General features: G+C 39.1%; 1 protein-coding gene across 6 annotated transcripts in view; it reads left to right on the top strand.

Annotated features, from left to right (window-relative positions):
• The window catches only part of UBE2K (ubiquitin conjugating enzyme E2 K), a 58,421-nt gene that overhangs the window by 1,410 nt on the left and 29,415 nt on the right, over positions 1–27,596 (top strand). For 3 of the 6 annotated variants that reach the window (XM_073342249.1, XM_073342247.1, XM_078852571.1), the window contains exon 2: positions 26,134–26,227. The exons of 2 other annotated variants lie outside the window; for them this stretch is intronic. In XM_073342249.1, the coding sequence (XP_073198350.1) occupies positions 26,134–26,227 (94 nt within the window). Of the gene's footprint in view, positions 1–23,055; positions 23,596–26,133; positions 26,228–27,596 lie in introns of those variants that run through there. One more of the 6 variants, XM_073342250.2, reaches the window with a different exon arrangement.

Genomic DNA, 27,596 nt, shown 5'->3' with positions numbered 1-27,596 from the left:
CAAGGTGCTAGTAACTTCCTGAGGATTTGTGTTCCTTACAGAAAAGATGTTTAGTATTGCTGTAGTTGATGTGCTTTTGAATATAGTGTGCTAACAATGTTGTTATTATGCAGCTCAAAATAAACTATTTGCCAGAAAATCTTAAAGCCTAATTTCTACAGCTGTTGTGCATGTGATATTCAGATTGATTTCAATGTGAGTTCTAGTGCACAATGATTACAGAACCCAAATACTAAATTAGAAGTGATCCTGAGCGGTCAGCTGTGTATTTGTGTGCTGAAATTAGAATAGCCCATAGTGTTTACTTTCTCTGAACAATACAGCTTAAAGTTGACTGCATATGCCTTTCTATTAGAAAGCACTTACTGAACAATCCAAATTTTGGCCTTGCATTATTTAGAAAAGAGAAACCTTAACGTATGCAACAGTGATATAAACATAGTCAGATCTTTGACTTTTCTTATAAAAAAGCTTGGGACCAGGGAGCAATTTTGTTTTCAATTTCTGTTTGTTTAATATATGTGCTGGAGGTATTTAGTGTGTTGAAGATTTAAAAAATTACGATATATACTCCCCTAGTTGTCTGAATTTTGATACAACCCTTACTTTTGCAGAATTCCTTTATCTTTTAAATGAAACATGTAAGAGAGCATTACCTCTTTTCCAGTATTCAGCTATTACTAGTAGTTAATGTATCAGTACATATATAATCACTGTTTACATTACACACTTCTGGTAGTCTGAATACATAGTTCATTTATGTAATCGTGGATGTTTAATGGCAAACTGATTCTGGTTACTTGTATTGGGAATACTTTGGCTTGATTTTTCAAAGTCTGAGTAAACTTTTTTTTCAGCTGTAGTGTGAAAACATTCAATATGAGGAGGAGAATGGAGGGATGACTAGATATTACTGGTCCAGGGAGGAAACTGCTGAGGCTAGGTAACTTTTTTTAGAAAAAAAAAAAAAAAAGTGAGTTGTGCATTGACAATCTGAATCCCAGACTTTTTTTTTAAAAAAAAAAATTGGTTGTCACAAATCATATAGCTAAAATGTGTTACTTTTAAAATAAAATTGTCTTGCATCAAGAAGTTGCTGATCTTATCTGCACTTAAACATTCTTGGAGTGGTGTGCTGAGCTGTAGCTGAACATGAAAACTGGCACTCAATCTGTTTCCCTATAAATGCCACCAAATGGCATTTGCTCTCACATTGCATTTTGGAGAGAGAACATACAGAGTTTTCCTTTTATGTTCTTCCCACAGTGAATTCTGGGCCTAGCTAAGTGGGGGCAAGCCAGAGGCAGTTTTAGAAGGGGATGGGGCAAATACTCAATTTCTTCTGCAATTCAGAGATCTTTAAAATAAGATGCAGGACAATTTTCAAACTTAGGTGAATGAAAGATTTATAAAATGTATATTTCCTAGCCATATTTTTCATATCTAATGCCCTGTTTCTTTGTCTAGAAATGCCAATCTGGGTGTATCTTTAAGATAACTTTTTAGGGTTTCACGTGCTTTCACTTCCTGGCTTAAAGTTGATGGGCCAAGGATTTTTTTAAATTGATTTTGTGCTCTCTTTTGCTTATTTTATGTGAGGACCCAAAATTCTTTTTAAAAAAGGTATTTTTTGTTCTTGCCTAATTAGTTTATTTTGAGTTCTCACACCTGAACTAAAGGAGTGGGATGTTGAATTTTTGGCAGACATCCTTTTAACCTAGTATATTTGAATTAAACAGGTATGACCAATAATGAGTTTTAAATTTGCCCTCTCTCTGCCTTTTTTTAGACTAGGATTTAGAGTATTATGTTAGCACATGTTGGCTTATGTGCTAACAAATGTGATTAAAAATTCTAGTATAGACAAAGCACAAGCTACCTTTAACATGTATTAAACTGGTCAAGTTAAAACCTTATTGTGTCTGCTACCACATTTTTTAACTTGAACAGTTTAGTACTTGTTAAAGGCAATATAGTTTGTCTGCACTAAACTTTATAATGTGTTAGCACATGTAAACTAACATCACACTTTAAATCTTAGTCTAGAAAAGGCCTCAGTTGCTAAGCTTTCGGTCTATTCTCTGGTGATTTTATTTCATTACTTCTCCATCACATTAGTTTTACAAGGTACACTTTCAGAATTTCTAATATCACAAAAATATATTTTGCGCAAAAACCTTTTAGGTTGCCTTTAAACATCATGAAGAAGCAAGTAAGGGTAGAAGCCCAATTTTCTTCCACTTGACATATATGATGGATAGCTTTGATGGAGAGCAGAGTAGAATAGGCATCTTACATAATTCTAGTGTAGCCTTGCTGGAGCAGTGCAACAGGTAATTGAATCACCCCTCCCTCCAGTCCATCTCTAAGGATTTAGTTTGTGGAGGAGGAAGAATCTCAGTGAGGAGTATGTGTTGAAAAATAAGGTTGGAGGACCAGGACTTTGAGGACCAGGTTTAGTTCAACAGGCACTTTGAATCTCTTATGATCTAATACAGTGGTGGGCAACCTGCGGCCTGTCCGGGTAATCTGCTGCTGGGCCATGAGACAGTTAGTTTACATTGACTGTCCGCAGGCACGGCCTTTTGCAGCTCCCAGTGGCCATGGTTTGCCGTTCCCGACCAGTGGGAGCTGCGGGAAGCAGCGGCCAGTCTGCGCCACTTCTCGCAGCTCCCATTGTCCAGGAATGGGGAACCACGGCCACTGGGAGCTGTGGGCAGCAGTGCCTGCGAACAGTCAATGTAAACAAACTGTCTCGCGGCCTGCCAGCAGATTACCCTGATGGGCTGCAGGTTACCCACCACTGATTGAATATATTTATGTAGTGTTACAGATGTATATGCTTTACAGAAATAACACATTCCCAGCATTGAGGAGTTTGCAATCTAAATTAGACAAACACAGGAAATGAGAACTGATGAAAATGGAGAGGAGGGTGAAAAACTACAGACTGTTCTAGAGAAACAGCACCTTTACTCAGTGCAGGACCTACTAGCACTATCAAGAGCTGCCGTATTGTTTTAATGACAAGATTTACTTTCTTTCTTGGTTCTTTTTCTCTGGACAAGTGATGGAGGCTGGCCCAGGAGCCAGTAAAGGGAGAGTACTTTTGATGGAGGAATAAGCTAGCTCCTCCTAGTGCCAGTAGTGGTAGCACAGTGGATGAAAGATGTGTCTCCAGCTCTTGAGAAGGACTAGCTTTAGTATGCGGCACTAAACACAGTGTTGATTTTTTCTTTCTTCACGCAGTCTCTGTGCCTGTGTCTCCCTGCCCTTACATCAGCCACAGAGACTACTTCACTTAGTTTTTTCAGATTTATTTCTTATATATCTAAAAATAAACAGTATTTCTTGTCCACCATTGACAAGAAGTGCTGCCTCTAGCAAATCCAATGTAGGCTTTTCATGATTACATGAAATATATAATATATATAGGTAATATAGTTTTGTATCTTCTGAAGACTTTAACCATTTACTAGTCACCTACAAGGCAGAGGCTGATAGAAAAGATGTGATGGGACTTCCAGGAAGGTTCAGGAGCTGGTGAGAAGCTCAGCTCCCTCCTAGCAACTGGCAAGTTGCTGGGTTTTCTACCTGGTTCCAATGTTTCGTGTCAGCCTCTAGTTAGTAGGGGCTTGGCTACACCGGGAAACTAACTGGAATAGCTCCCCATGTGGACAGGGTTATTCTGGAATAAGGGGGTAGCTATTTCAGAAAAGCTATTGTGCTTTAAATTCAGAGTCTACCTTAATCTGCAATATCTTTCAAATGTAGGCAATCCATAGGTGATGAACTTGAAACTTCCCCTTCCTCACTCAGGTTGCTGAAAGGTAGAGAGCTTTTTTGTTCAGCTCCTTCTTGAATGCTTCTGGTTTTTTTGGTGGGGGGGATTTAGGGGAAAGGGGAAAGTAACTGCTGTAGGGAATGTGGGGTTTCCAGTACAGTACACCTTCCTTATGCTTTTAGGGTTCTGTTGCCCAGTGAATAGCTTCAGTGTTTGCCTCTGCTCATAGCATCCTGATGAATCTTGCCAGTGTCACTCTAGCCCACCAGTTTCTAAATAGCAGTTGAGAAAGTGATGGGAGTTAACTGGGGAAGCTATGAGCAGCTGCCGAAGCACTCGCTCATGTTGTCTTCAGGCTCAGGAAGACAGCACTGCATTACTTATATATTTGTTCATATTTGGACTACCATAACATTTTCAATCATAATTGATAGAAATGTTATATTGAAATGTAAGGCTGGAAGGATGTAGAGAGGTCATCTAGTCCAGCCCTTCTGTGCTGATTCAAGACCAGATTACCTAGACCAGTGCTACTCAAAGTGGTGGTCTGCAGACTGGTGCCAGTCCACGCACAAATTGGAAAAAAAAAATTGCCAGTCGCCCACATCAGATAGCTTGAGAAGCACTGACCTCGACCATCCCTGACAGGTGTTTGTCTAACCTGTTCTTTAAAACCTCCCATGATGGGGATTCTACAACATTCCTTGGAAGCCTATCTCAGTACTTAACTATCCTTATAGTTACAAAGTTTTTCCTAATATCTAACCTAAATCTTCCTTGCTGCAGATTAAGCCCATTACTTCTTGTTCCACCTTCAGTGGACATAGAGAACAATTTTGATCACTGTTCTGTATAACAGCCTTTTACACATTTGAAGACTTATCAGGTTCTCCCCTTTCCCCCCGCCCGTCATCTTTTCTGAAAACTAAATTTGCTCAGTTTTTTAACATTTCCTCATAGGTCATGTTTTCTAAACTTTTATTATATTTATTGCTCTTCTGTGGACTCCAGTGTGTCCTCATCTTTCTTAAAGTGTCATGCTCAGAACTGGGCACAGTACTGCAGCTGAGGCCTCACCAGCACTGAGTTGAGTCAGACAATTATCTCCTGTGTCTTGCATATGACACCCCTGTTAATACAACCCAGAATATTACTTTTTTGCAACTGTATCACATTGTTGGCTCATTTAATTTGTGATCCACTGTAATTCTCCAATCCTTTTCGGTAGTCCTACTTCCTATCCAGTTATTCTCCATTTTGCATTTAATTTTTTCCTTCTAGTTCTTGTGGTACTTTTCAGTTTTCTTTATTGAATTTCATCTTGTTACTTTCAGACCCAGTTTGAGAACATACCATCCATAATGACCCTTTGAGTATGGTCTTTCAACCACTTGTTCACCCACCATATAGTATTTTCATCTAGACCACACTTCCCCTAGTTGGCTTTTGAGAACGTCATGAAGACTATGTCAAAAGCATCACTGAAATCAAGGTATATCACATCTACAGCTTCCCCTTATCTGCTAGGCCAGCAACCCAGTTCAGTAAGGAAATTAGGTTGGTTTGGCATGATTTCTTCTTGACAAATTCATGTTGGCTATTGCTTATTACTGTGTTATCCTCTAGGTGTTTCCAAATTGATTGTTTAATAATTAGTTCAATATCTTTCCAGGTATTGAAATTAGGCTGACTGGTTTATAATTCCCCTGGTCCTCTTTGTTTCCCTCTTTAAAGATAGGTACTAGACTTGTCCTTCTCTAGTCCTCTGGGACCTCACTCTGTCCTCCTTGAATTAACACAGATAATTGCTAACAGTTCAGAGATTGTTTCAGCTCATTCCTTAAGCACCCTAATATGAATTTTATGTGGTCCTGTCTACTTAAGTACATCTAAGTCAGCTAAATATTCTTTAACATGTTCTTTCCCTATTTTGGCTTGAATTCTTTCCCTTTTGTTGTTCATACTAATTGTGTTGAGTATCTGGTCACCATTAACCTTTTTAGTGAAGACTGAAGCCAAATAGACATCATATATCTCAGCCTTCTTGATGTCATCTGTTATTAGATCTTCTTCCTGCTAAATAGAGGACCATTGCTTTACTTAGTTTTTCTCTTGCTCGTAATGTATTTACAGAACCTCTTCTTATTGCCCTTTATGTCCCTGGGTAGTTGTAAGTCGTTTTTGCCTTAACCTTTCTGTTTTTGTCCCTACATGCTTGTGATATTCTTTTATATTCAACTGTAATAATTTGTCTGTTTCTTCTTTTTGTAGAATTCCTTTTTGATTTTCAGATCCTGATGCAACCATATTTGCTTCTTACTATTTTTCCTATCTTTCCTTCGCATCAGGATAGTTTGCTGTTGCACCTTTAATATTGTCACTTTCAGGAACTGCTGGCTTTCCTGAACTTTCTTCCCTTAGGTTTTCTTCCCATGGGACTTACCTATCAGTTCTCTGAGTTTGTTATAGTATGCTTTTTTGTCCGTTATACTTATTCTGCTGCTCTCACTCGTTGTTTATGCTTAGGGCTAGTCTATACTAGAAGCACTACATTGGCACAGCTGCGCTGCTGTAGCACGCCTGGTGAAGATGCTCTGTGCTGACAGGAGAGCTAGACGCTCTCCTGCCAACATAGCGCCAGTGTGGACAGCGCTTAGGTTGCTGTAATTTGTGTTACTCAGGAGAGTGACTTTTTATATCCACTTAAGCGGTAGTGTAGACCTGCCCTTAGAATTTTGAAATCTATAGTTTCATGATCACTTTAATCCAAATTGCCGTCAGCCTTCATATTTGCAACCAGTTCCTCCCTGTTAGTTGGAATCAAGTCTAAACTGACTGCCTCCTGGTTACTTCTGAAACAAGAAGTTTTCCCCAATATATTCCAATGACTTATTGGATATCTTGTGTTTTGCCATGTTACTTTTCCAACAGATGGCTGGGTAAAGTTCTCCATTACTACTGGGACTTGTGTTTTGGATATTTCTGTTTGTTTGTTCTAGAAATGCCTCATCTACCTCCTCCTCCTTTTGATTTGATGTTCTGTAGTAGATCCCTACCAGGACACTACCTCTTCACCCAGAGACTTTCAACTGGTCTGCCTCTTATCTCCTTCGGGATCTCACAATAAATGTCTATATTCTTGGTGTATAATGCAACACCACCTCCTTTTTCCCCCCGCCTGTTCTTCCTGAACATGGAATAATTCTCTATGCCAATATTCTAGTCATGAGATTTATACACCCAGTCTTTATAATGCCAATTAAGTAGTAATTTGGCTTATGTACTAATATTTCCAGTTCTTCCTGTTTATTTTACTCCTTGCATTTCTGTATAGACGTTCAAGATGTTGAGCAGATTCCCTCACTGTTTCCCTCTTGTTGTTCCTGTGACCCTTCTGTTAAGGTCACCATTTTTATACCTGCCTGTGGGCTGATATCACCTGTCCTCTTTGAACCTGGTTTAAAGCCCTCCTCATTAAATTGGTGAGTTGGTGTCCCTGCCTGGAACGGGAAGGATGGACAAGAACATCACACTTGCTCCCAGAGCCGTGAAGTCACTGTGCAGGGGCCTACCTGGCAGTCTCATTAGTACCCAGGTGGATGAGCAGGACATCCCGGGACATCCTGTCAGGTTGGCAGATAGAAGCTTAAAATTCAGTTCTACTCTGGAAAAGTGACTAAAAATAGTACATTGCTGCTTTTTGCTCCTGTTAGCACTGCAGGACCAATGTAGCTATGAAAGAATGAGGTAGTTTCTACTGTGACTTGTGCATCAGCAACAGAATTGTTAATGAACAGAACCAATTATGTTCCTGCTAACACATGCACTTAACTTGATTCATATGAGTAGTCCTATTGAAAGCAGTCTGCAGTTGGTGAGCACAAGGGAACTACTTGCATGAATAAAGTTAGGCCTTGTCTACATGCTAAGGTTTTTTGGCTATAACCTGACGTGTGAATTTTAAACTGATACTATTATAAAGCCCTGGTATAAAGTAGCTACTCTTATTCCAGTATGGGAGTGCCTTTTTATGGTTGATTTGTCATTTGGGAAAAAGGTGTATGCTAACCAAAAAACCCACACATGTTCCAGAACAAGTGTCCCCACATGGTTGATATAACTATGTTGGTATAACAGATAAAGCTTTCTCATATAGACAGACCTTATGAGTTTGCAGGATTAGGATCTCTGTTCTGATTTCAGAATTTTCCATTGCTATGAGCCAGAAGGAACCATGCTTAATTTTCAGATCCCAGGTTGAATTCTTATTATTAGCAGTTGGAAGAACATATCTTTGCTTTTATAGTGAGCAGTCTTTTGGACTAGAATCATGGAGTGATAGTAGATATTGAATGCCACAGTGTCTGTCTTTGTCTTTACTATGACAAGTGACTGTCAAATCTTTGAATTTTACAAAAGTTATTGGTTGAAGTGCTTTGCCTCACCCCCCACTTATGAAAGGAATTTTCCACTCTGTAATCATAAGTAGATTTTTCAAGCTCTGCCCATGTTGATTACATAAACAATTTGTCATAAACAAAATTAATAGCATGTTATCACTCTTTAGTGTACAGTACCCAAACATGAGTTAAATGGAATTCAGGAAGCCAGGGGTGTATGTCCTGCAGGTGGTACTGGATGAGACTGCAGGATGATTTTGCATATCAGCTGGCTTTTAAAGGGACTGCACTACAGTTAGCTGGTGTTCAATAGCTTGCTCAAAGCAGAAGAACTTACTAACAGGATTTCAGAAGACTGTTCTCTTGGTTCCCAGTTCTGGAGCAGTCTTTTAAAAACCTGCTGGTTAACTCACACTTTCATCCTAAACATGTTTATCGGAATTTTATGGCTGTTCCTCAAGACCTTTGAATCAAGTGTGCTATATTCACTGTTGAAATCAATATTTTTCTCATGCAAATACTAATAGAAAAACTGGACAGTGTGTTAATGTTCCTACTAATAGTGTTTACACTAATGTAGTATTTCATTATGACCTGTAAGTATTCAGAACACTTTTATGTAAAATATCATTAAACATGTGCATGACCATTTGACTAGACCTGTGGGTTGACCAAGGAATCAGAATAATAGGACAAATGAAGTAAGGCCCTACCACTCAACTTGATGGCATTTTTGCCTGTATGTATGTAATGTGATAACTTTTGAAAACTTCAGCTAATCACTTGCAAACATTCAGGGAAAAGTTTTGGTATCAATGGGCAGAACCCTATTGATTTTGGGGAAAATTGGAAGAGCCAGTAAAATCAGGCTCACTAAATTCAGGATACAGCAGTGGGGAGGGAAGTAAAGTCTCTATGGAGATGAGCATGAGGTTGGGATCTCAGGGTGGGGTTAGGGTACTAGAGAACTTCCTTTGCCTAGAGCAGGGGTTCTCAGATTTTTGTACTGGTGACAACTTTTGCACGGCAAGCCTCTGAGTGAGACCCCCTCCCCATACATTAAAAACAGTTTTTTATGTTTAACTCCATTATAAATGCTGGAGGTAAAGTGGGGTTTGGGGTGGAGACTGGTAGCTTGCAACCCCCCCATGTAATAACCTCATGATCCCTTGATGGGTCCCAACCTCCAGTTTAAGAACCCCTGGCCTAGAGCACCAAAAGGAGACACTGGGCGTGATTTTAGTGGAAATCAGGGTGCTTGGAAGCCTTTCATCCCCTGATCTGGCCAGCGCCCCCCTTGCCAGGACTCTCATCCCTGTATCCTGTTTGACCAAATGGCGACACAGGGATGAGGGGCCTGGTCATAGTGGAGGTGAAGGACCCTGCTAGATGTTCAGTTCCACCTACATAAGCAATGAAGTGTATGACCCTCTAGTTTAATCTGATTTACCCTTCTGAAAATTTCAGACTGCTAGGTTAACACTTTTCATTACACTGAATTGAAATGTATTTAAAAATAAAGATATATTACAGTTAGCTTTTCTTATACTGCTGCTGATGGGAATCTCGCTTTTTTTTTTTTTTTTTTTTTTTAAGTGATGTCATTTGCAGTGGTTGGGACCCTAATGTCAAAATGTGCGAACAAGTTTTTAAATTGCTTTGCCTTCTGATTTGTTAAATTAGTATTAATCTACTATGTAATTTTTAAGTGTTATAGTCAAGAGTTAACCAGTTTCTAGCCTGCTTTCATAATCTTTAAGGATTTGTTACGCTGTCCATGTAATTTTTTAATAACAATAGTCGCCAACAATAGTAGCCTAAGAAAAGATAAGTATACTTGAAAATACATTTAATTATATTTCATAGCTAATCTGCTGAGGGTCTTCTTACTTTTTGACAGACTTCTGAACAAAACTTCTCTCCGTAAAAAGGAGTGAAGAGTTTTGCTCAAGGTTATGTAATAAAGTTCATTAATTTTGATGATATTGTACAATGCTCTCTGGGTTCCCCGTCTATTTTTTGCACTTGTAATTAACTGACTGACTACATTTGTTCTGTGATCTCTGATTTAGGAATATTTTTAGTTTGGGGAATAAAATCTATTTTGTGGACTAAAATACAGCTCATATGGTTGGTAACAGACTCTACATACTAAAAAAAAAAAAAATCAAAATGTATGGCCAAATTGTAAAATAACATTTATAATGGTTTAAAAATATCCCAAATCAATAATTCCTTCATTTTACTTAAGCAGATAGTATAGATCCTTCCATGTTAGAAGTTTATAGTTAATTTTCTTTTTATTTAAAAGTGAAGTTAAAGGTGTCTTGTCTTAGACTGTGTGGGTGAGAAGGAAGGAGTATAATTTTTTAAAACAAGGGTAATCCTGCAGTCTCTTCATATGTAGAACTACTAGTGACCTCAGTGAGAATTGACTTGTGGAACTGACTGCTGGATCGGGTCTGAAGGAAACAATAATCTTGTGTATTTGCACATATAGTGGGCTATTAACATGTCTCATTAAAACAGTTTGTCTGTGAAGCTTTTCAGTTTTATAGCATCAAAGAGAAAAGTGTGTATAAAAACAAAAATACAATCTTACCCCTCTGTGAAGTTGCTCTTTCATCTGGGCTTTGTGTCTCTTCTGTTTTCTGTATGATTTATGTTGTAAACTCTTCGGTGCAGGGAACCCTTGCACTGTGTCCTGTGGAGCAGTGGTTCTCAAAGTCGGTCCGCTGCTTGTTCATAGAATCATAGAATATCAGGGTTGGAAGGGACTCCTGAAGGTCATCTAGTCCAACCCCCTGCTCGAAGCAGGACCAATTCCCAGTTAAATCATCCCAACCAGGGCTTTGTCAAGCCTGACCTTAAAAACCTCTAAGGAAGGAGATTCTACCACCTCCCTAGGTAACGCATTCCAGTGTTTCACCACCCTCTTAGTGAAAAAGTTTTTCCTAATATCCAATCTAAACCTCCCCCACTGCAACTTGAGACCATTACTCCTCGTTCTGTCATCTGCTACCATTGAGAACAGTCTAGAGCCATCCTCTTTGAAACCCCCTTTCAGGTAGTTGAAAGCAGCTATCAAATCCCCCCTCATTCTTCTCTTCTGCAGGCTAAACAATCCCAGTTGCCTCAGCCTCTCCTCATAAGTCATGTGTTCTAGACCCCTAATCATTTTTGTTGCCCTTCGCTGGACTCTCTCCAATTTATCCACATCCTTCTTGTAGTGTGGGGCCCAAAACTGGACGCAGTACTCCAGATGAGGCCTCACCAATGTCGAATAGAGGGGAACGATCACGTCCCTCGATCTGCTCGCTATGCCCCTACTTATACATCCCAAAATGCCATTGGCCTTCTTGGCAACAAGGGCACACTGCTGACTCATATCCAGCTTCTCGTCCACTGTCACCCCTAGGTCCTTTTCCGCAGAACTGCTGCCTAGCCATTCGGTCCCTAGTCTGTAGCAGTGCATTGGATTCTTCCATCCTAAGTGCAGGACCCTGCACTTATCCTTATTGAACCTCATCAGATTTCTTTTGGCCCAATCCTCCAATTTGTCTAGGTCCTTCTGTATCCTATCCCTCCCCTCCAGCGTATCTACCACTCCTTCCAGTTTAGTATCATCCGCAAATTTGCTGAAAGTGCAATCCACACCATCCTCCAGATCATTTATGAAGATATTGAACAAAACCGGCCCCAGGACCGAATCTTGGGGCACTCCACTTGATACTGGCTGCCAACTAGACATGGAGCCATTGATCACTACCCGTTGAGCCCGACAATCTAGCCAGCTTTCTACCCACCTTATAGTGCATTCATCCAGCCCCTGGTTCAGGTTCAGGGAAAGCCCCTGGCGGACCGGTTTGTTTACCTGCCTCGTACGCAGATTTGGCCGACTGCAGCTCCCACTGGCCGTGGTTCACTGCTCCACGTCAATGGGGACTGCGGGAAGCGGCACGGGCTAAGGGATGTGCTGGCTGCCCTTCCCGCAGCCCCCACTGGCCTGGAGTGGCGAACTGCGGCCAGTGGGAGCTGCAATCGACCAAACCTGCGTACGTAACAGGTAAACAAACCAGTCCGGCCTGCCAGGGGCTTTCCCTGAACAAGTGGCGGACCAGCTTTGAGAACCATTGCTGTACTTAGCATGCTTTTGTCATTCAGATGGTGTTCAGTGTTTAGTGATGCCTGCCAAAACTCGTGTGTAAGGGTTTATCCATGCTAGGAAGTTGTAACAGTTTAACTATAGCTGTATAATGCCTGCAGCCTTTCTCCCCTCTCCCTCTACCCAGTGTGGACATAGTTATGTTGCTATAAAGGTGCTTTATACCTGTACAGCTGTTCCTGTACTGGAGGGGGGATAACTATACTGATATAATGCTTTTACCTGTAATTATTCTGGTCAAAAAGTCAGATCCTTATCCAAAATAATTATACCTGTAAAAGTTTTCAGCATAGACCAGGCATAAGATTGCAAGGTAGGAAGAAGTATGTGCTTCTTAGCTCTCTTTTTCTGAAATTTCATACAACTAATTAGCTCTCTTGAGTAATTGGAGCAACAAATTTTGTAATAGTGATATCTCAACACTCAAAACATTGAGGCCATCCCATTGTAAACACCTATTTTTACTTCATAATGGTTTCAACAACTTCCCTTTTGGACTAAAACCTCTCTCTATTAGCTCAAATCTAACTTTTTTTATGTGGAACAGTTTCAATAAATTTGATTTTCTCTCTGAGAGACTCTAGGCAGGCGCACCACTCTGCGAGCACCTCAATCATAGAATATCAGCGTTGGAAGGGACCTCAGGAGGTCATCTAGTCCAACCCCCTGCTCAAAGCAGGGCCAATCCCCAATTTTTGCCCCAGATCCCTAAATGGCCCCCTCAAGGATTGAACTCACAACCCTGGGTTTAGCGAGTTCAATCCTTGAGGGGGCCATTTAGGGATCTGGGGCAAAAATTGGGGATTGGCCCTGCTTTGAGCAGGGGGTTGGACTAGATGACCTCCTGAGGTCCCTTCCAACGCTGATATTCTATGATTGAGGTGCTCGCAGAGTGGTGCGCCTGCCTAGAGTCTCTCAGAGAGGAAGTGATTTCTACTAATAAATTTGATGGAGCTTTTAAAATTCTGCCTGTGTGTGTGTGTGTGTGGGGGGGGGGTATCCTGTTTAAGCAAAAACTAAGGTGTTTTTTGTTGCAGATACCTGAAAGCACATTGGTTATTAAAATTTCTATGGACTGACTCTTCTGTAAGGACACTTGCTTAGGAAATTAATAGAAATTTTGTTCATAATTAAAGTTATAAGAAATTTTAAAATAATGGTCTGGCCGTGCAAGTACTCAATTTTTGTTGTTTTTAAACACTCTTGTTTGCATCTTCTTAATTCTGTGCATTCAAATATTCTGTTAGTATCCTATATATTAGCAAAAATGGCATTCCATTTACTGACTAAGCTCTTTTTTGTTGTTAAAGTGTGAAAAGAATCTCACTTATTTTTTCCAAGAAAGGCATGTACTCTTCTATGCTATCATAACTGTAAAATTTTAGTCTGACTTTTTGAAGCTTCCTAGAAAAATTCTCCTTTGGGCTGATATTAATTATGTGAAAATTGAGAAAACCATAAGAAAGTAAAAATAGTGATTAGATTGAAAAAACTGTTTGGTCTGTTTTATAGCAGTGATGTCCTTCATACAGGTCCTTTCTTCACTAGGAAGACAAGGGGTATGTTTAGCACATGTTTTAACTAACACACGCTAAAATCTTAGTGTCAATAAATTAAGTTATGGTTTTACATGTATTAACCGGTAAAGGTAAGCATTAGGTTCCCCCTGTGCTTTAACTTCATCAGTTCAACATGTGTTTGTTAATTAGCATGTGTTAACATAAGAACATAAAACGGCCATACTGGGTCAGACCAAAGGTCTGTCTAGCCCAGTATTCTGTCTTCTGACAGTGGCCAATGCCAGGTGCCCCAGAGGGAATGAACAGAGCAGGTAATCACCAAGTGATCCAGCACCTGTCGCCCATTCTCAGCTTCTGGCAAACAGAGGCTAGGGACACCATCCCTGTCCATCCTGGCTAATAGCCATTGATGGACCTATCCTCCATTAACTTATCTAGTTCTTTTTTGAACCCTGTTATAGCCTTGGCCTTCACAGCATCCTCTGGCAAGAAGTTCCACAGGTTGACTGTGCATTGTGTGAAAAAATACTTCCTTTTGTTTGTTTTAAATCTGCAGCCTATTAATTTCATTTGGTGACCCCTAGTTCTTGTGTTATGAGAAGGAATAAATAACACTGTTATTTATTTTCTCCACACCAGTCATGATTTTATAGACCTCCGTCATATCCCCCCTTAGTCATCTCTTTTCCAAGCTGAAAAGTCAGTCTTAATAATCGTTCCTCATATGGCAGCCTTTCCATATCCCTAATAATTTTTGTTGCCCTTTTCTGAACCTTTTCCAATTCCAATATATCTTGTTTGAGATGGGACAACCACATCTGCATGCAGTATTCAAGAAGTGGGCATACCATGGATTTAAATAGAGGCAATATATTATCTGTCCCTTTCTTAATGATTCCCAACATTATGTTCACTTTTTTTTGACTGCCACTGCACGTTGAGTGGATGTTTTCAGAGAACTATCCACAATGACTCCAAGATCTCTTTCTTGGGTGGTAACAGCCAGTTTAGAGCCCATATTTTATATGTATAGCTGTATACGTTTTCCAATGTGTATTACTTTGCATTTATCAACATTGAATTTCATCTGCCATTTTGTTGCCCAGTCACCTGGTTTTGAGAGATTCCTTTGTAGCTCTTCGCACTCTGCTGTGGACTTAACTATCTTGAGCAATTTTGTATCATTGCAAATTTTGCCACCTCACCGTTTACCCCTTTTTCCAGATCATTTATGAATATATTGAATAGGACTGGGCCTAGTACAGACCCCTGGGGGACACCACTATTTGCCTCTCTCTATTCTGAAAACTGACCATTTATACCTACCCTTTGTTTCCTGTCTTTTAACCAGTTACCAGTCCATGAGAGGACCTTCCCTCTTATCCCATGACATCTTACTTTGCTTTACAAGCCTTTGGTGAGGGACCTTGTCAAAGACTTTCTGGAAATCCAAGTACACAATATCCACTGGATCCCCCTTGTCCACGTGCTTGTTGACCGCCTCAAAGAATTCTAGTAGATTGGTGAGGCATGACTTTCCTTTACAAAATCTATGTTGACTCTTCCCCTGTGTTCGTCTATGTGTCTGACAATTTTGTTCTTTACTATAGTTTCAACCAGTTTGCCTGGTACTGAAGTCAGGTTTACTGGCCTGTAATTGCCAGGATCACCTCTGGAACCCTTTTTAAAAATTGGTGTCACATTAGCTATTCTCCAGTCATTTTGGTACAGAAGCTGATTTAAATGATAGGTTACAGACTACAGTTAGTAGTTCTGCAGTTTCACGTTTGAGTTCCTTCAGAACTCTTTGGTGAATACCATCTGGTCCCTGTGACTTATTACTGTTTAGTTTTTCAGTTTGTTCAAAAACCTCCTCTAATGACCCGTCAATCTGGGGCAGTTCCTCAGATTGTCACCTAAAAAGAATGGCTCAGGTTTGGGAATCTCCCTCACATCCTCAGCCGTGAAGACTGATGCAAAGAATTCATTTAGTTTCTCCTCAATGGCCTTATCGTCCTTGAGTTCTCCTTTAGCATCTCGATCGTCCAGTGGCCCCACTGGTTGTTTAGCAGGCTTTCTGCTTCTGATGTACTTAAAAATTTTTGTTTGGGATTACTTTTTGAGTCTTTGGCTAGCTGTTCTTCAAATTCTTTTTTGGTCTTCTTAATTATATTTTTACATTTCATTTGCCAGAGTTTATGCTCCTTTCTATTTTCCTTACTAGGATTTAACTCCCACTTTTGAAAGGATACCTTTTTGTCTCTCACTGCTTCTTTTACTTTGGTGTTTAGCCACGCTGGCACTTTTTTGGTACTCTGTTTTTTAATCTGAGGTATACATTTAAATTGAGCCTCTATTATGGTGTCTTTAAAATGTTTCTATACAGCTTGCAGGGGTTTCACTTTTGGCACTGTACCCTTTAATTTCTGTTTAACCAACCTCCTCATTTTTGTGTAGTTCCCCTTTCGGAAATTAAATGCTACAGTGTTGGGCTGCTGTGGTGATTTCCCTGCCACAGGGATGTTAAATTTAATTATATTATGGTCACTATTACCAAGTGGTCCAGCTATATTCACCTCTTGGACCAGATTCTGTGCTCCAGTTAAGGCTAAATTAAGAATTGCCTCTCCTCTTGTCGGTTTCAGGACTAGCTTTTCCAAGAAGCAGTCATTTAAGGTGTCAAGAAACTTTATCTCTGTATCCTGTCATGAGGTGACATGTACCCAGGCAATATGGGGATAGTTGAAATCCCCCTTTATTATTGAGTTTTTTAATGTTAATAGCCTTTCTAATCTCTCTGAGCATTTCACAGTGACTATCACCATCCTTTTCAGGTGGTCGGTAATATATCCCTACTGCTATGTTGTTGTTCTTAGAGCATGTAATTACTATCCATAGAGATTCTATGGTACAGTTTGGTTCATTAAAGATTTTTGCTTCATTTGATTCTATGCTTTTTCAAATATAGTGCCACTCCGCCACCAGCACAACCCGTTCTGTTCTCCTGATATATTGTGTACCCTGGTATTACTGTGTCCCATTGATTATCCTCATACCACCAAGTTTCTGTGATGGCTATTATATCAATATCCTCATTTAAAATTAGGCACTCTCGTTCGCCCATCTTATTATTTAGACTTCTAGCATTGGCATACAAGCACTTTAAAAACTTGTCACTTTTTGGCTCGCTGTCATTACATCGTATAATTGAATGGTACTTTTTTTCATTTGACTGTTTCTCATCAGATCCTACCTGTATTTTATCATCTTCCATCCTCTCTTCCTTCCTGGGACATAAAGAATCTCCATTAATAGATCTTCTTCTCAGGGAAGTCGCTGTCTGAACCATGTGCTCCTCCGCACATGTCAGCTTTCCTCCAGCCCTTAGTTTAAAAACTGCTCTACGACCTTTTTAATTTTAAATGCGAGCATTCTGGGTCCATTTTGGTTTAGGTGGAGCCCATCCTTCCTGTATCGGCTCCCACTTTCCCCAGAATTTCCCCAGTCCCTAATAAATCTAAACCCCTCCTACTTACATAATCATCTCATCCACACATTGAGACCCTGACACGTGGTAACAGCCCACTTTAAATCCTAGTTGAGACAAAACCTTTAACAGAGGAAACCAGGAAGTCTGTACTTGAGTTTTCAGGTTTTTAGAGAGTTACCTTTCCTATACTTCGTTTTCTAAGGAGATTAGCAGTGTATTTTCTCCCTCTTGTGGAGGAAAATATTTTTGTAAAACCTTACTGGTCACTTTTATTTATTAAACATGTACCTATCATTCTAGCATCTGGGTGCATTTACATTAAATAAAGACGCAGTATTCCCACAAAGGGCAATATCAATTAAAACAATGGAGTGTCCCATTCCAAACACTGATATTTACAGCAATAGTGCTGCAATGTAAAATAATACTTGAAATACCACCCCAACCTTGGAAATACAACTTATTTCCTCTCCAAAGCGTATGATTGAGTTGAAAGATGAGCCTTGCACTGTCTTGAATGTCAGCAAACTCTGACTTCAATTGGCTGACAAAGAGAAACACTCAAGAACTCGTCTTGTGTCCCAGAGTGCAAATCTGAGGACTCTGAGCAAGTGTCCCTCAGCGTCAGTGTAATGCATAAACAGTGCCTCGCAATTCAGTGCTAATGGAAATTACCACAGAATTGTGCTCCAAAATCTCAATTAAAAAAAAAAATCTGTCTTTATGGCTGCAGAGACCAACTTGAAAGCATGAATCAAGTGTGAGTTTGAAACAGTGACTGCTGAGGCGTCCCATCCTTCTCAAACAATTCACCAGATTTTGTTGCTGTGGAATTCGTATTTTGCTTCACCCAGGCACCTGACATTTTGTTTAATTTCCTGGCCCTTCTGGGACCTGCCTGCAGGTCTCTTGCTCTCTTACTTTTTGTAAAAGAAGGCATTAACTGAATTACAGTGCATTCTCTCTAGAGGTTTCAGAGTAACAGCCATGTTAGTCTGTATTCGCAAAAAGAAAAGGAGTACTTGTGGCACCTTAGAGACTAACCAATTTATTTGAGCATGAGCTTTCGTGAGCTACAGCTCACTTCATCGAGTGCATCCGATGATGCTGTAGCTCACGAAAGCTCATGCTCAAATAAATTGGTTAGTCTCTAAGGTGCCACAAGTACTCCTTTTCTCTCTAGAGGGTTCCATTGAGCCAGGTAGAAGGGAGATAAGAAACTAGAGTCTCATCTTGCATGCAAGGAGGGTACGGGAGCCAAAAGGGTAGTCTGGTTAGCTGGGCTATTTGACGAACACCACAACAGCTGAGGCCCAGAAAGATGAGCTGGTAAAACTGCTATAAACTCCTTCCTTACCTGACACACATGTGAGGCAAAAATGGATCTTAGCTGGGCTGCCTGGACAATGTCATGGAAACTGAAGCCTGGGGAAGGGACCCAGATTGCCTGGATAATATAATGAAAAAAAACTCCTTACATAATCATTGACAAGTTTTAAATCAATGAGTGTTTTCAGCTTTGAGCCATGTGGTTGGGAGGAGGTGGTCAGGAGGTTGAGAATGAAGGTTATTTTAATGGCAGCAGAAGAAACTTAATGGGACATTACAAAATTGTCAACCTAAATTACATCTATATGCAGCCACCGCAGTAATTAAATTGCTTTTGCATATTGACATTACACTTCATGTTGGCTGTTGGGTCCTCACTAGCAGTGCTTGCCTTGATGCAGAGAGCTGTGCAATCTGGGTGCTATCCCACTGTGCAACTTGCCACCAACTAGCGCAGGGTGTTTTGGGAAAGTTTTGCAATGTCTCGTGGGGGCAACTGAGTCACGCAGGGATGACTGGGAACATGATTTCAACATCCCATAATTTCATCTGCATTCCATAATGTTTTGTGCCTCTTTTCAAAATCCCTGCAAACCTGCTGGGACGCATGGCTAGAAAGGGTTAAACATCCTGCAAAATAAATAACTCACAGAAGATGTGTGGGGAAATAATGTTTGTGGTTTTTTTGTATTTACATATGTATGAGAAGGGTGGACAATGTAATCAACCGTCCCTGTCTATGCTGTATTCTGATAATTCAGAGGTCTAAAGAACGTCCTATAATGTAAATGAATGGTAAACGTGGGATATCTCAGTATTCATCTCTTTGAAATGTAGTGTGAATGGTTGAGGAACAAGCAAATGGCCTTATGTTAATTCATATGGCTAAGTACCGGTGATGGACCTCCTTCAAAGTCATACTAATTAATTACCTTTTGTTCCCTGAGGAATTCCAACTTGTCAAAAGACATGAAATTGTATAAAAGATCCTTGGGTCATGAGTCTGTCATCTCAGATCTGCTTAAGCTTCATCAGGGGAAGCTTTGAGTGACAAGACCAAAGTCCCAGTTATGTTGGTACGCCCTGAATATGAGTTTTGGACATTGGACTTTGACCTAACAACTGAATTCTAAAGAAAAGGAGTACTTGTGGCACCTTAGAGACTAACCAATTTATTTGAGCATAAGCTTTCATGAGCTACAGCTCACTTCATCGGATGCTGTAGCTCACGAAAGCTTATGCTCAAATAAATTGGTTAGTCTCTCAGGTGCCACAAGTACTCCTTTTCTTTTTGCGAATACAGACTAACGTGGCTGCTACTCTGAAACCTGAATTTTAAAGGAACTCTTTGCAACTACAAAGCTCACCATCTCTGCTGTGAATCTGAACCTCAATGAGTTGAACTCATGTCTGTATGTATATTGATCTTTTAACCATACTCCCTCTCTTTTGTTTTTTAATAAATTTTAGTTTAGTTAATAAGAATTGGCTGTAGCATGTATTTGAGTAAGATCTGAAACATTCATTAACTTGGGAGGTAATGTGTCCGCTCCTTTGGGATTGGTAGAACCTTTTCTTTTATATGATGAAATAAAATTTACAGAAATTTTCATCATATTTGATGTTGGTACCTGGATGGAGGCCTGAGGCTGGATCACTTTAAGGGAAACGTGTTGTTTGCACTTCGGAGTAACAAGTGTGGTAATAAAGCTGTTGTATGCTGGCTTGGTAAATCTAGGTATTGGAATATCCACCAGCTTTATGGTGATTGCCCTGTTCTTTGTAGTTCACCCTAATTGAGTGATCATAGCTGGCTCCCCACTAGGATCCGGGTCACACCTGCACATCTGCCATTTTTGTGAGAAACATGGATCCTGCACAGCTCTGTGCTATTGTGATGAGTGCTGTGAGCCTGGGATGTCTGATTCTGCAGTATTTGTGGAGCCACTGGGAACATGACAATTCCTTGGAGGCCAGATTGCTGTGGGACATAGAAAGAAACAGTTCAAAGTTGTTGGTGGCATTCACAGAACAGCTGCAGATAGTGGAGTGCCGATTCGCAGCCCGAGAAACAAGCACTTACTGGTGGGATTGCATCATTATGTAGGTTTGGGATGATGAGCTGTGGCTGTAAAACTTTTGGACACGCAAGGCCACAGTCCTGGATCTGTGTGCGGAGCTCACCCCAGCTCCAGTGCAGCGACACCAAAATGAGATCTGCAGTGACAGTGAAGAAGCCGGGTGGTGGTTGCTTTGTGGAATCTTGCAACCCCCAATTGCTACTGGTCAGTCAGGAATCCATTTGGAGTGGGGGAAATGTACCACGGGGGTTGCTGTGATGCAAGGGTGTAGGGTCATTTATATCACTCTTGGCAAACAGTATTTATTTAAAAATAAATGGAGGATCATTTCTAGCTCAGCCCACACCATGCTACTTATCTGCATACTGTCATCTTCCAGTAATAAACTTGTAGTATGTTATACAGAGGCATGGCTGATGTGTAGGTTTTTTCCAGTCAACTTTAATGTCCAAAATGGGGTATGTATAAATGCAGATTCTCATTGTAATTAAAAATTTTATAAACTTTTGTAATACAAATTTTTGTAAATACAGTACAACCCAGGTATAATATCACCACTGGTTCTGCTGGTGGGCTTGGCAGAATTGCTCAGTTACACTTCATGAGCTAAACATTTGTATTCTTGCTAATGCTGATCACCAGGCACACCACATTGGGCTTGCTCTGACATTTAACACTAGATATTTCTGATATTATTAGAGCTTGGAAAATGTACTGTTAAAAATTACTTATATAGGCCACCTTACAAACAAAGTAGAAACACTACAACTGCCTCAAAGCTGCTGATCCATTAGTTTCCCCTATGTTTTAGTAGCTATTTGTAATTATTAATTTTGTCAACAATTTCATGGTAAATCTATGCTTTTAGACTTTGAGTTATACATTTGGTCTGAAGAAAACTTGCTAGCAAAATTTCTTGACGTAGGGCTTTAAGTGTGTGTATATATAGTTTTCATTTAGCACTTCAAAAAAATGGTGTGTGTGTGTCTGTCTCTGAGGAGGGAGGAAAGAGAAATGTTTAGGGGAGCAATATATTATTGAACATAATCCCATTTTATTAGTATGTTCTTGTGTTGGTGGCAAGTGTTGCAGAACTTGCATTTCCTGGCTTTTTTCCCTTTCATCGTCTGTCAATAATTTGGCATAAGGTTAATACATCTTTTTAAAGATACTAACTTTGTTTCTGCTCTGGAGTTAACCCAAAATGTTTTCTTGTTGTTGGTTTTTTTTTTTTCATCAACTCTAACCACAACAAGGACCGATTGTTTAAATTGTTAAGTTTAGGTTTTGTTTAGTTCAGATTAGTGCCATAGAATATCTGCAGAAGTAGTTTTGGGGAACTATAATATTGTAGGGATACAAGTATTGTCAGAATTGTTACAGTGCTTATACTGAACTCTTAAGAGGTTTCTCGATACTATAGCAGATCAATAATTTAAGTCTGGAAAAAATGTACTGTATTCTGAGTTTCTCAAATATAGATTGATATAATTTTATATGGCCTTCTAATCAAGATGTATCTATAATTAATTGTATGTCAAAACACAAATATGTCTTTATTTTTTGTAAAATTACATTTGTGTTAGATTCACACCCTGCTGACAAATTATGGTTGCAAAGCAGGGATGATATAAAATCTTGCTGTATTTCTGTGGGCAATTCAGATCATGTCTAGATCCTATTAATGAATTCTGATCAGTTAACACAGCCTGGGTCTGTTTCTTATTTCATAGAATCATAGGGTTGGAGGGAACCTCAGGAGGTCATCTAGTCCAACCCCCTGCTCAAAGCAGGACCAATCCCCAATTTTTGCCCCAAATCCCTAAATGGCCCCCTCAAGGATTGAACTCGCATGTAAATGTGGGATATAATTCAGCATTACCTTTTTAAAGAAGTTACTAATTTTTAGTGTGGACTAATACTATATTCAAAGGAGAGTAAAAATATTTTGGAAGCAAGAAAAGGAAATATTCTTTCATAGCATTTTGTCCATTCCCATTTGAGAAGCATTGAGACTTCCTATTTTGATTAGAGCTGAACCTAGTGTGCTGATGTGACTAACTCTTTCTAGAGTTTTGCAAGACATGTTTGTGTAGCAGCATCACACATTAATGTGAGCACAGCTCTGGGATGAAATCTGCCATAATTAATTGACTGCGCAAAGGCCCTGAAAAAATTGTGTGGAGATGGTCTCTAACAAATAGAAGAATAAAATTTTTTGAGACTTTCCATAGGGATCCTTTAAAGTGATGGCTGTATATGGAAGTGGTCCTTAGAAATCCATTGTATTGGTTAAATGGTGGTGGTAAACTAGCAGTTGGATCACAAAAACATTGTTACAGTGATCCTAACGCACTGATTCATTAAGGATGGCTCTTTTAAAATATCTAATTAGAATCCCAGGGTTTCCTACCAAAGATTTTTAGCGGTGATTGGGGCATAGAAAGTCATCAAATGGTCTCTGAGCTTCAAAATGTGGACATTTAAAATAGCACATTCTGAAACAGTCCATTTCCTTTTGTTTCACAATATTAACCATAGTGTTCAATGTGATTATACAAATAGTCTCTGTCAAAGATAAATGAACTGGAAAATATTAAATACAAATTGTCAGCAAAAGAAACAGATGAATATTAATCTAGAACTAAGCAGTTTTTGTCTGGAAATTTACCTTAGGGAAGACGGTGGCCCCTTAGGCTGTCAAGAGACAGGGAAGGAGGTAAATGGAGGCAGTAATCATCCTTGCTAAGGGCAGTCTGTGTCTTCAGACCCATTGAGAACAAATGAGAGATGGCAGCTATTTTGAGAAGGCCAACTTTACTAAAGGTAGCCTGAGTCAAATCTTTTCAGAATCATACGAGGTGGCAGCCATTTTAAAAGAGGGTGATTCAAGTTTCTTGAAACCACTATTCTTCAGTCTCTGCTGAAGGAGAAATTTTCATTTATGAAGATTAATGGAAAATATTAAACTTAAATTCCTAAAAATTTATTTTAATAAGCGATCAGATCTGTTCAACAGTTACCTCATTGCCATTTTTGTGTAAATAATACCCGAGCTGAGATGATTTTGGATGATAAAAGATCTGACAGAGTGCTAAATTTTTATAGCATCCGTTTAAAATTAATTGTAACTTGTAAACAATTAACAGATTTACTTGTAAAGTCTCAAAATTCATTAACTACTTAAATACTCAAAGTAGTTATTTTGTGAAAGATGTATTGTATTCTTCCATACAGAAGTGATTTAATTCCTTCTTTTGAAGTGAAAACTCAGCCTCTGCTATGGCGCTGTAGCTGGTGTCACCATCATACCTGTTCTAAGTTCTAAATGGGAATATTTGTAAATAGAAGAGAGGCATAAAATCTGTTTCATTTCTTAGTTTGGAAACTGAATGTTGGCTCAAAAAATGTATATTTTAATATCCGTGATCCTAATGTTTGTCTTTTGTGATAACCTTTGAATTCCACATCTGATCAACTCAAAATCAGGAAATGTTCTAGGCATCAGTGGGCAGAATAGTATTAATCTTGGAGAAATTTGGAAAATGGGAAGGGGGAAATGGACCCATGGAGCCCCTTGCATCTGGTTAGCAGACCCAGTAGTTCCTGTAGCTCTGTAATTATCTGTAGATCAGAGAATGGGCAGCTGTTAATACTTTACAGCATAATTTTGTCTGTCCTCCCAATATAGTTTAAAATGTTGTCATCTGGAATGACTTGTCTCCCAAACAAAAAGAAGAAATAAGAATGGTGAAAGGAAAGGGGGTGGGATTTTCACAGAGATCCTGAAATGGGGAAAAGGGTGGGGTAGGGGTTTCAAGAGTCTCTGAAAGAGACGGGAATGGGAGAGTGGCACACAGACAGCTTATGGGGAGAAATGGAGTGATTCAGGGAGTCCATGGTGTATGCAAAGAGCTCAGACGATAGAAGCAACAAAGTGTGTGGCCCTCTAGTATTTCACCTGTAAATAATCTAGGTGTATATCTTTCCATGGGTAGTTTTGTTTTGTTAAAAAAAAATTTTTTTGGAACACATGTAGACATTTTATTCCTGCTTCTTTCTGAGATGAAAGACAAATTTGAATGGAACGTATAATTTTGGTTAAACTCTTTTAATAAATGGTTCTATGAAACATACATCATACAGTATCTAAGTATGCCATTATGAGAAACTGGAAATTAACCTACAGAGCTCCAACAAAATGTGTCTTAGGAACTGTGTAGTCAGGGAGGAGGTGACAAATAGCCAGTAGCTCCTGCACCTAAATGTTGTCTGAGAGCAGGGATTCTCGCAACAAATTTTTTGGTGGCCTCAAAGTGCGGCGACCAACTCTTGCTGGTGGCCAATATGACAATTTTTCTAAAAAACTTAACTAGCTTTAGGAAAAACAAGTAAATATACACATATACCGATCCAAATCATTGTAATTTATTTATGTAAGGTTTTGTTGCAGACTCAATAACAACAACGTACGGTTGTCTCTATTCTTTATTGATTTATTGACTATTCTAAACAGAATAGAAGCACAAATAATGTGTTTTGCGTGTTCTTGTCTTTTTTGTTGTTCTTTTTGCTTTTTTGGTTTGTTTTTTAATAGAATTGCTAGTTAGTTAGTCCTCTTCTGTGAAAAGTGATATTTGTATGTTGTTATCACTTTTCACAGCAGCAGACTGGTTAGCTAGCTGGGAGGCAGTGAAAAGTGATATTAACAAACATACAAATACTGTACTTTGCAGACCCAGGGAAGGGACAAATGCTTGCCCTCCCCCCCTCCCCAGTCCCCACTCAGGTGGTTGTGGCTGCAAGAAAAACCTCTGGTGGCCATATTTGAGAAACGCTGAAGTCTGTGGAAAAAGTGCTTTTAAACAAGATTTCCTTTAATGTTAATATTTAGGATATTGTATTGTTTTAAAAAATAGGTCAGTACACTATTTGAGACTTCTTGCTGTATTCCAGTGAAGGTGGTGATTGCTTTAAACAGAACAATACACTTCCAAGTGATATATTAAACATAATCAAGTTAAAATTTCGGACTGAGTTTTTTTTCTTGTCTTGTTTAAAGTATTCAGACTAAATAGCTATTTAGGGAGTCACTTTAAATCTAGTCAATTAAAAATTAAAAGTAGTTTCAGATACTCCACATTCTCCTGAATACCCTTGTCTATGTTAGTGGCTCTATAAATACTACTTTGGAGAACAGTAATGCTGCATAAGGTTATATTTTAAATTAAATTAACTGCAACATAGCTATCTGAAATGGGTTATTTTTAGAAATCTGTTCTAAAAATTGAATACTTTATTTTTTGGGAAGGTGTGTATCAAACATAACTTACTCATAACTGTTTTTCTCTGTTTATTTTTAAGACGAGCAAAAATCAAATTAAAGTAGATCTTGTAGATGAGAATTTTACAGAATTAAGAGGAGAAATAGCAGGACCTCCGGACACACCATATGAAGGCAAGTAATGCTTTTGTGTATGAAATTATTGTGCACTTCAAATTATGTGTCTTGGGTTGCTTTGTTTAGAAGGTTAATTTACAAAATAAAAAGGAAAAAGAGCTCTGTATTTTGAAATGAGCCATGTGGTTTTAAATTAAATATTTAAATTTAAACTTTGGAAAATATATCCGCTACATTTACATATAATCACATGAAAAAGTATTTAGTCTGTAGCATAACAGACTTTACCATGCAACTTGCAAGGACTAAGTTGCAGTCTGGGCTGTGCAACAGAATTGTAAAAGGTATAGTAAGAAGGATGTTTAGTTCCCTGATGCAAGATATAGTTATCATGCTTAGTGGGGATGTGTAAGTTTGTAACTGTCTCTGGGATCTGGAAGCAAATGTGTACTCTGGAGAAACCTAGAGTGCAGAATAGAGTAATTGTCCAACATGGGTTACGAAGAGCTGTTGGAGAGAATGTGGTTTTTTTAAAATGTTTTTTATATTTTTTTCAACTTGTAAGGAGAGGCACCTCTCCCTTAGAGGAAATTTGGAGGTCTACCTGTTTCCGTAGATTCCTCTATTTAATTTTCCATTGGGGGAGCCTCAGTACTAGACTGGGTGTTTACAATTATCCTGAAAATCATATGGCCTATTTTCTAGTTTCTCTGTGGTCTGAATCACAACCAAGAATATAGTTTATCATACCAGAAAAACAAAGAGATTTTGTTCCAGGTATAACTGACAGTGCATTTCACCTAGCAATCCCAAATTGCTCAATTATCTTTACATTTGTAACATTACGTGTGTGTATAATACTGGTGGAGCTGGCAGTGACTCCTAAAGTTAGGTGTCAACTATCAGGGGGTAGCCATGTTAGTCTGTATCCACAAAAACATGCATCTGAAGAAGTGGTTTTTTACCCACGAAAGCTTATGCCCAAATAAATCTGTTAGTCTTTAAGGTGCCACCGGACTCCTTGTTGTTTTTCTTAAAGTTAGGGTTGCTTGACATTTGCCAAAAGACCCCGTTTTCAGTAGCTTTGCTGAACTTTAACTGTATGTGCCAAAATTTTCTATGCCGATTGTCTGTCTCAGACTAAATTCTGGAAAAGTTTCAGCAAAAGCAGTTCAGCTGTTTTCAAAAAAGCAAGGTTATGGGAAAGTAAGCCCTTTTGCCAATGTTGAAAACTTGTTACAAATCTTCATTGAGAAGTTCTGGTACCTCCAAGATTTGGAGCAGGGACTTGAAATTTGATAGGGGTGTCATTCTGGAGTCAGACATATGCTTTTTATCATCCCTGTGAAAATCTTCCCAAATTTATTGAATTTATAAGTCTCTGAAAATTGCTGTTCATGCATGCTCAGTAGAGGTTTGTTAGAGG

Source organism: Lepidochelys kempii, chromosome 4, assembly GCF_965140285.1.
Source record: "Lepidochelys kempii isolate rLepKem1 chromosome 4, rLepKem1.hap1, whole genome shotgun sequence".
Classification (NCBI taxonomy): domain Eukaryota; kingdom Metazoa; phylum Chordata; order Testudines; family Cheloniidae; genus Lepidochelys; species Lepidochelys kempii.
The sequence above is the reverse complement of the archived record's forward strand: the minus strand, read 5'-3'. Positions and strand labels throughout refer to the sequence as shown.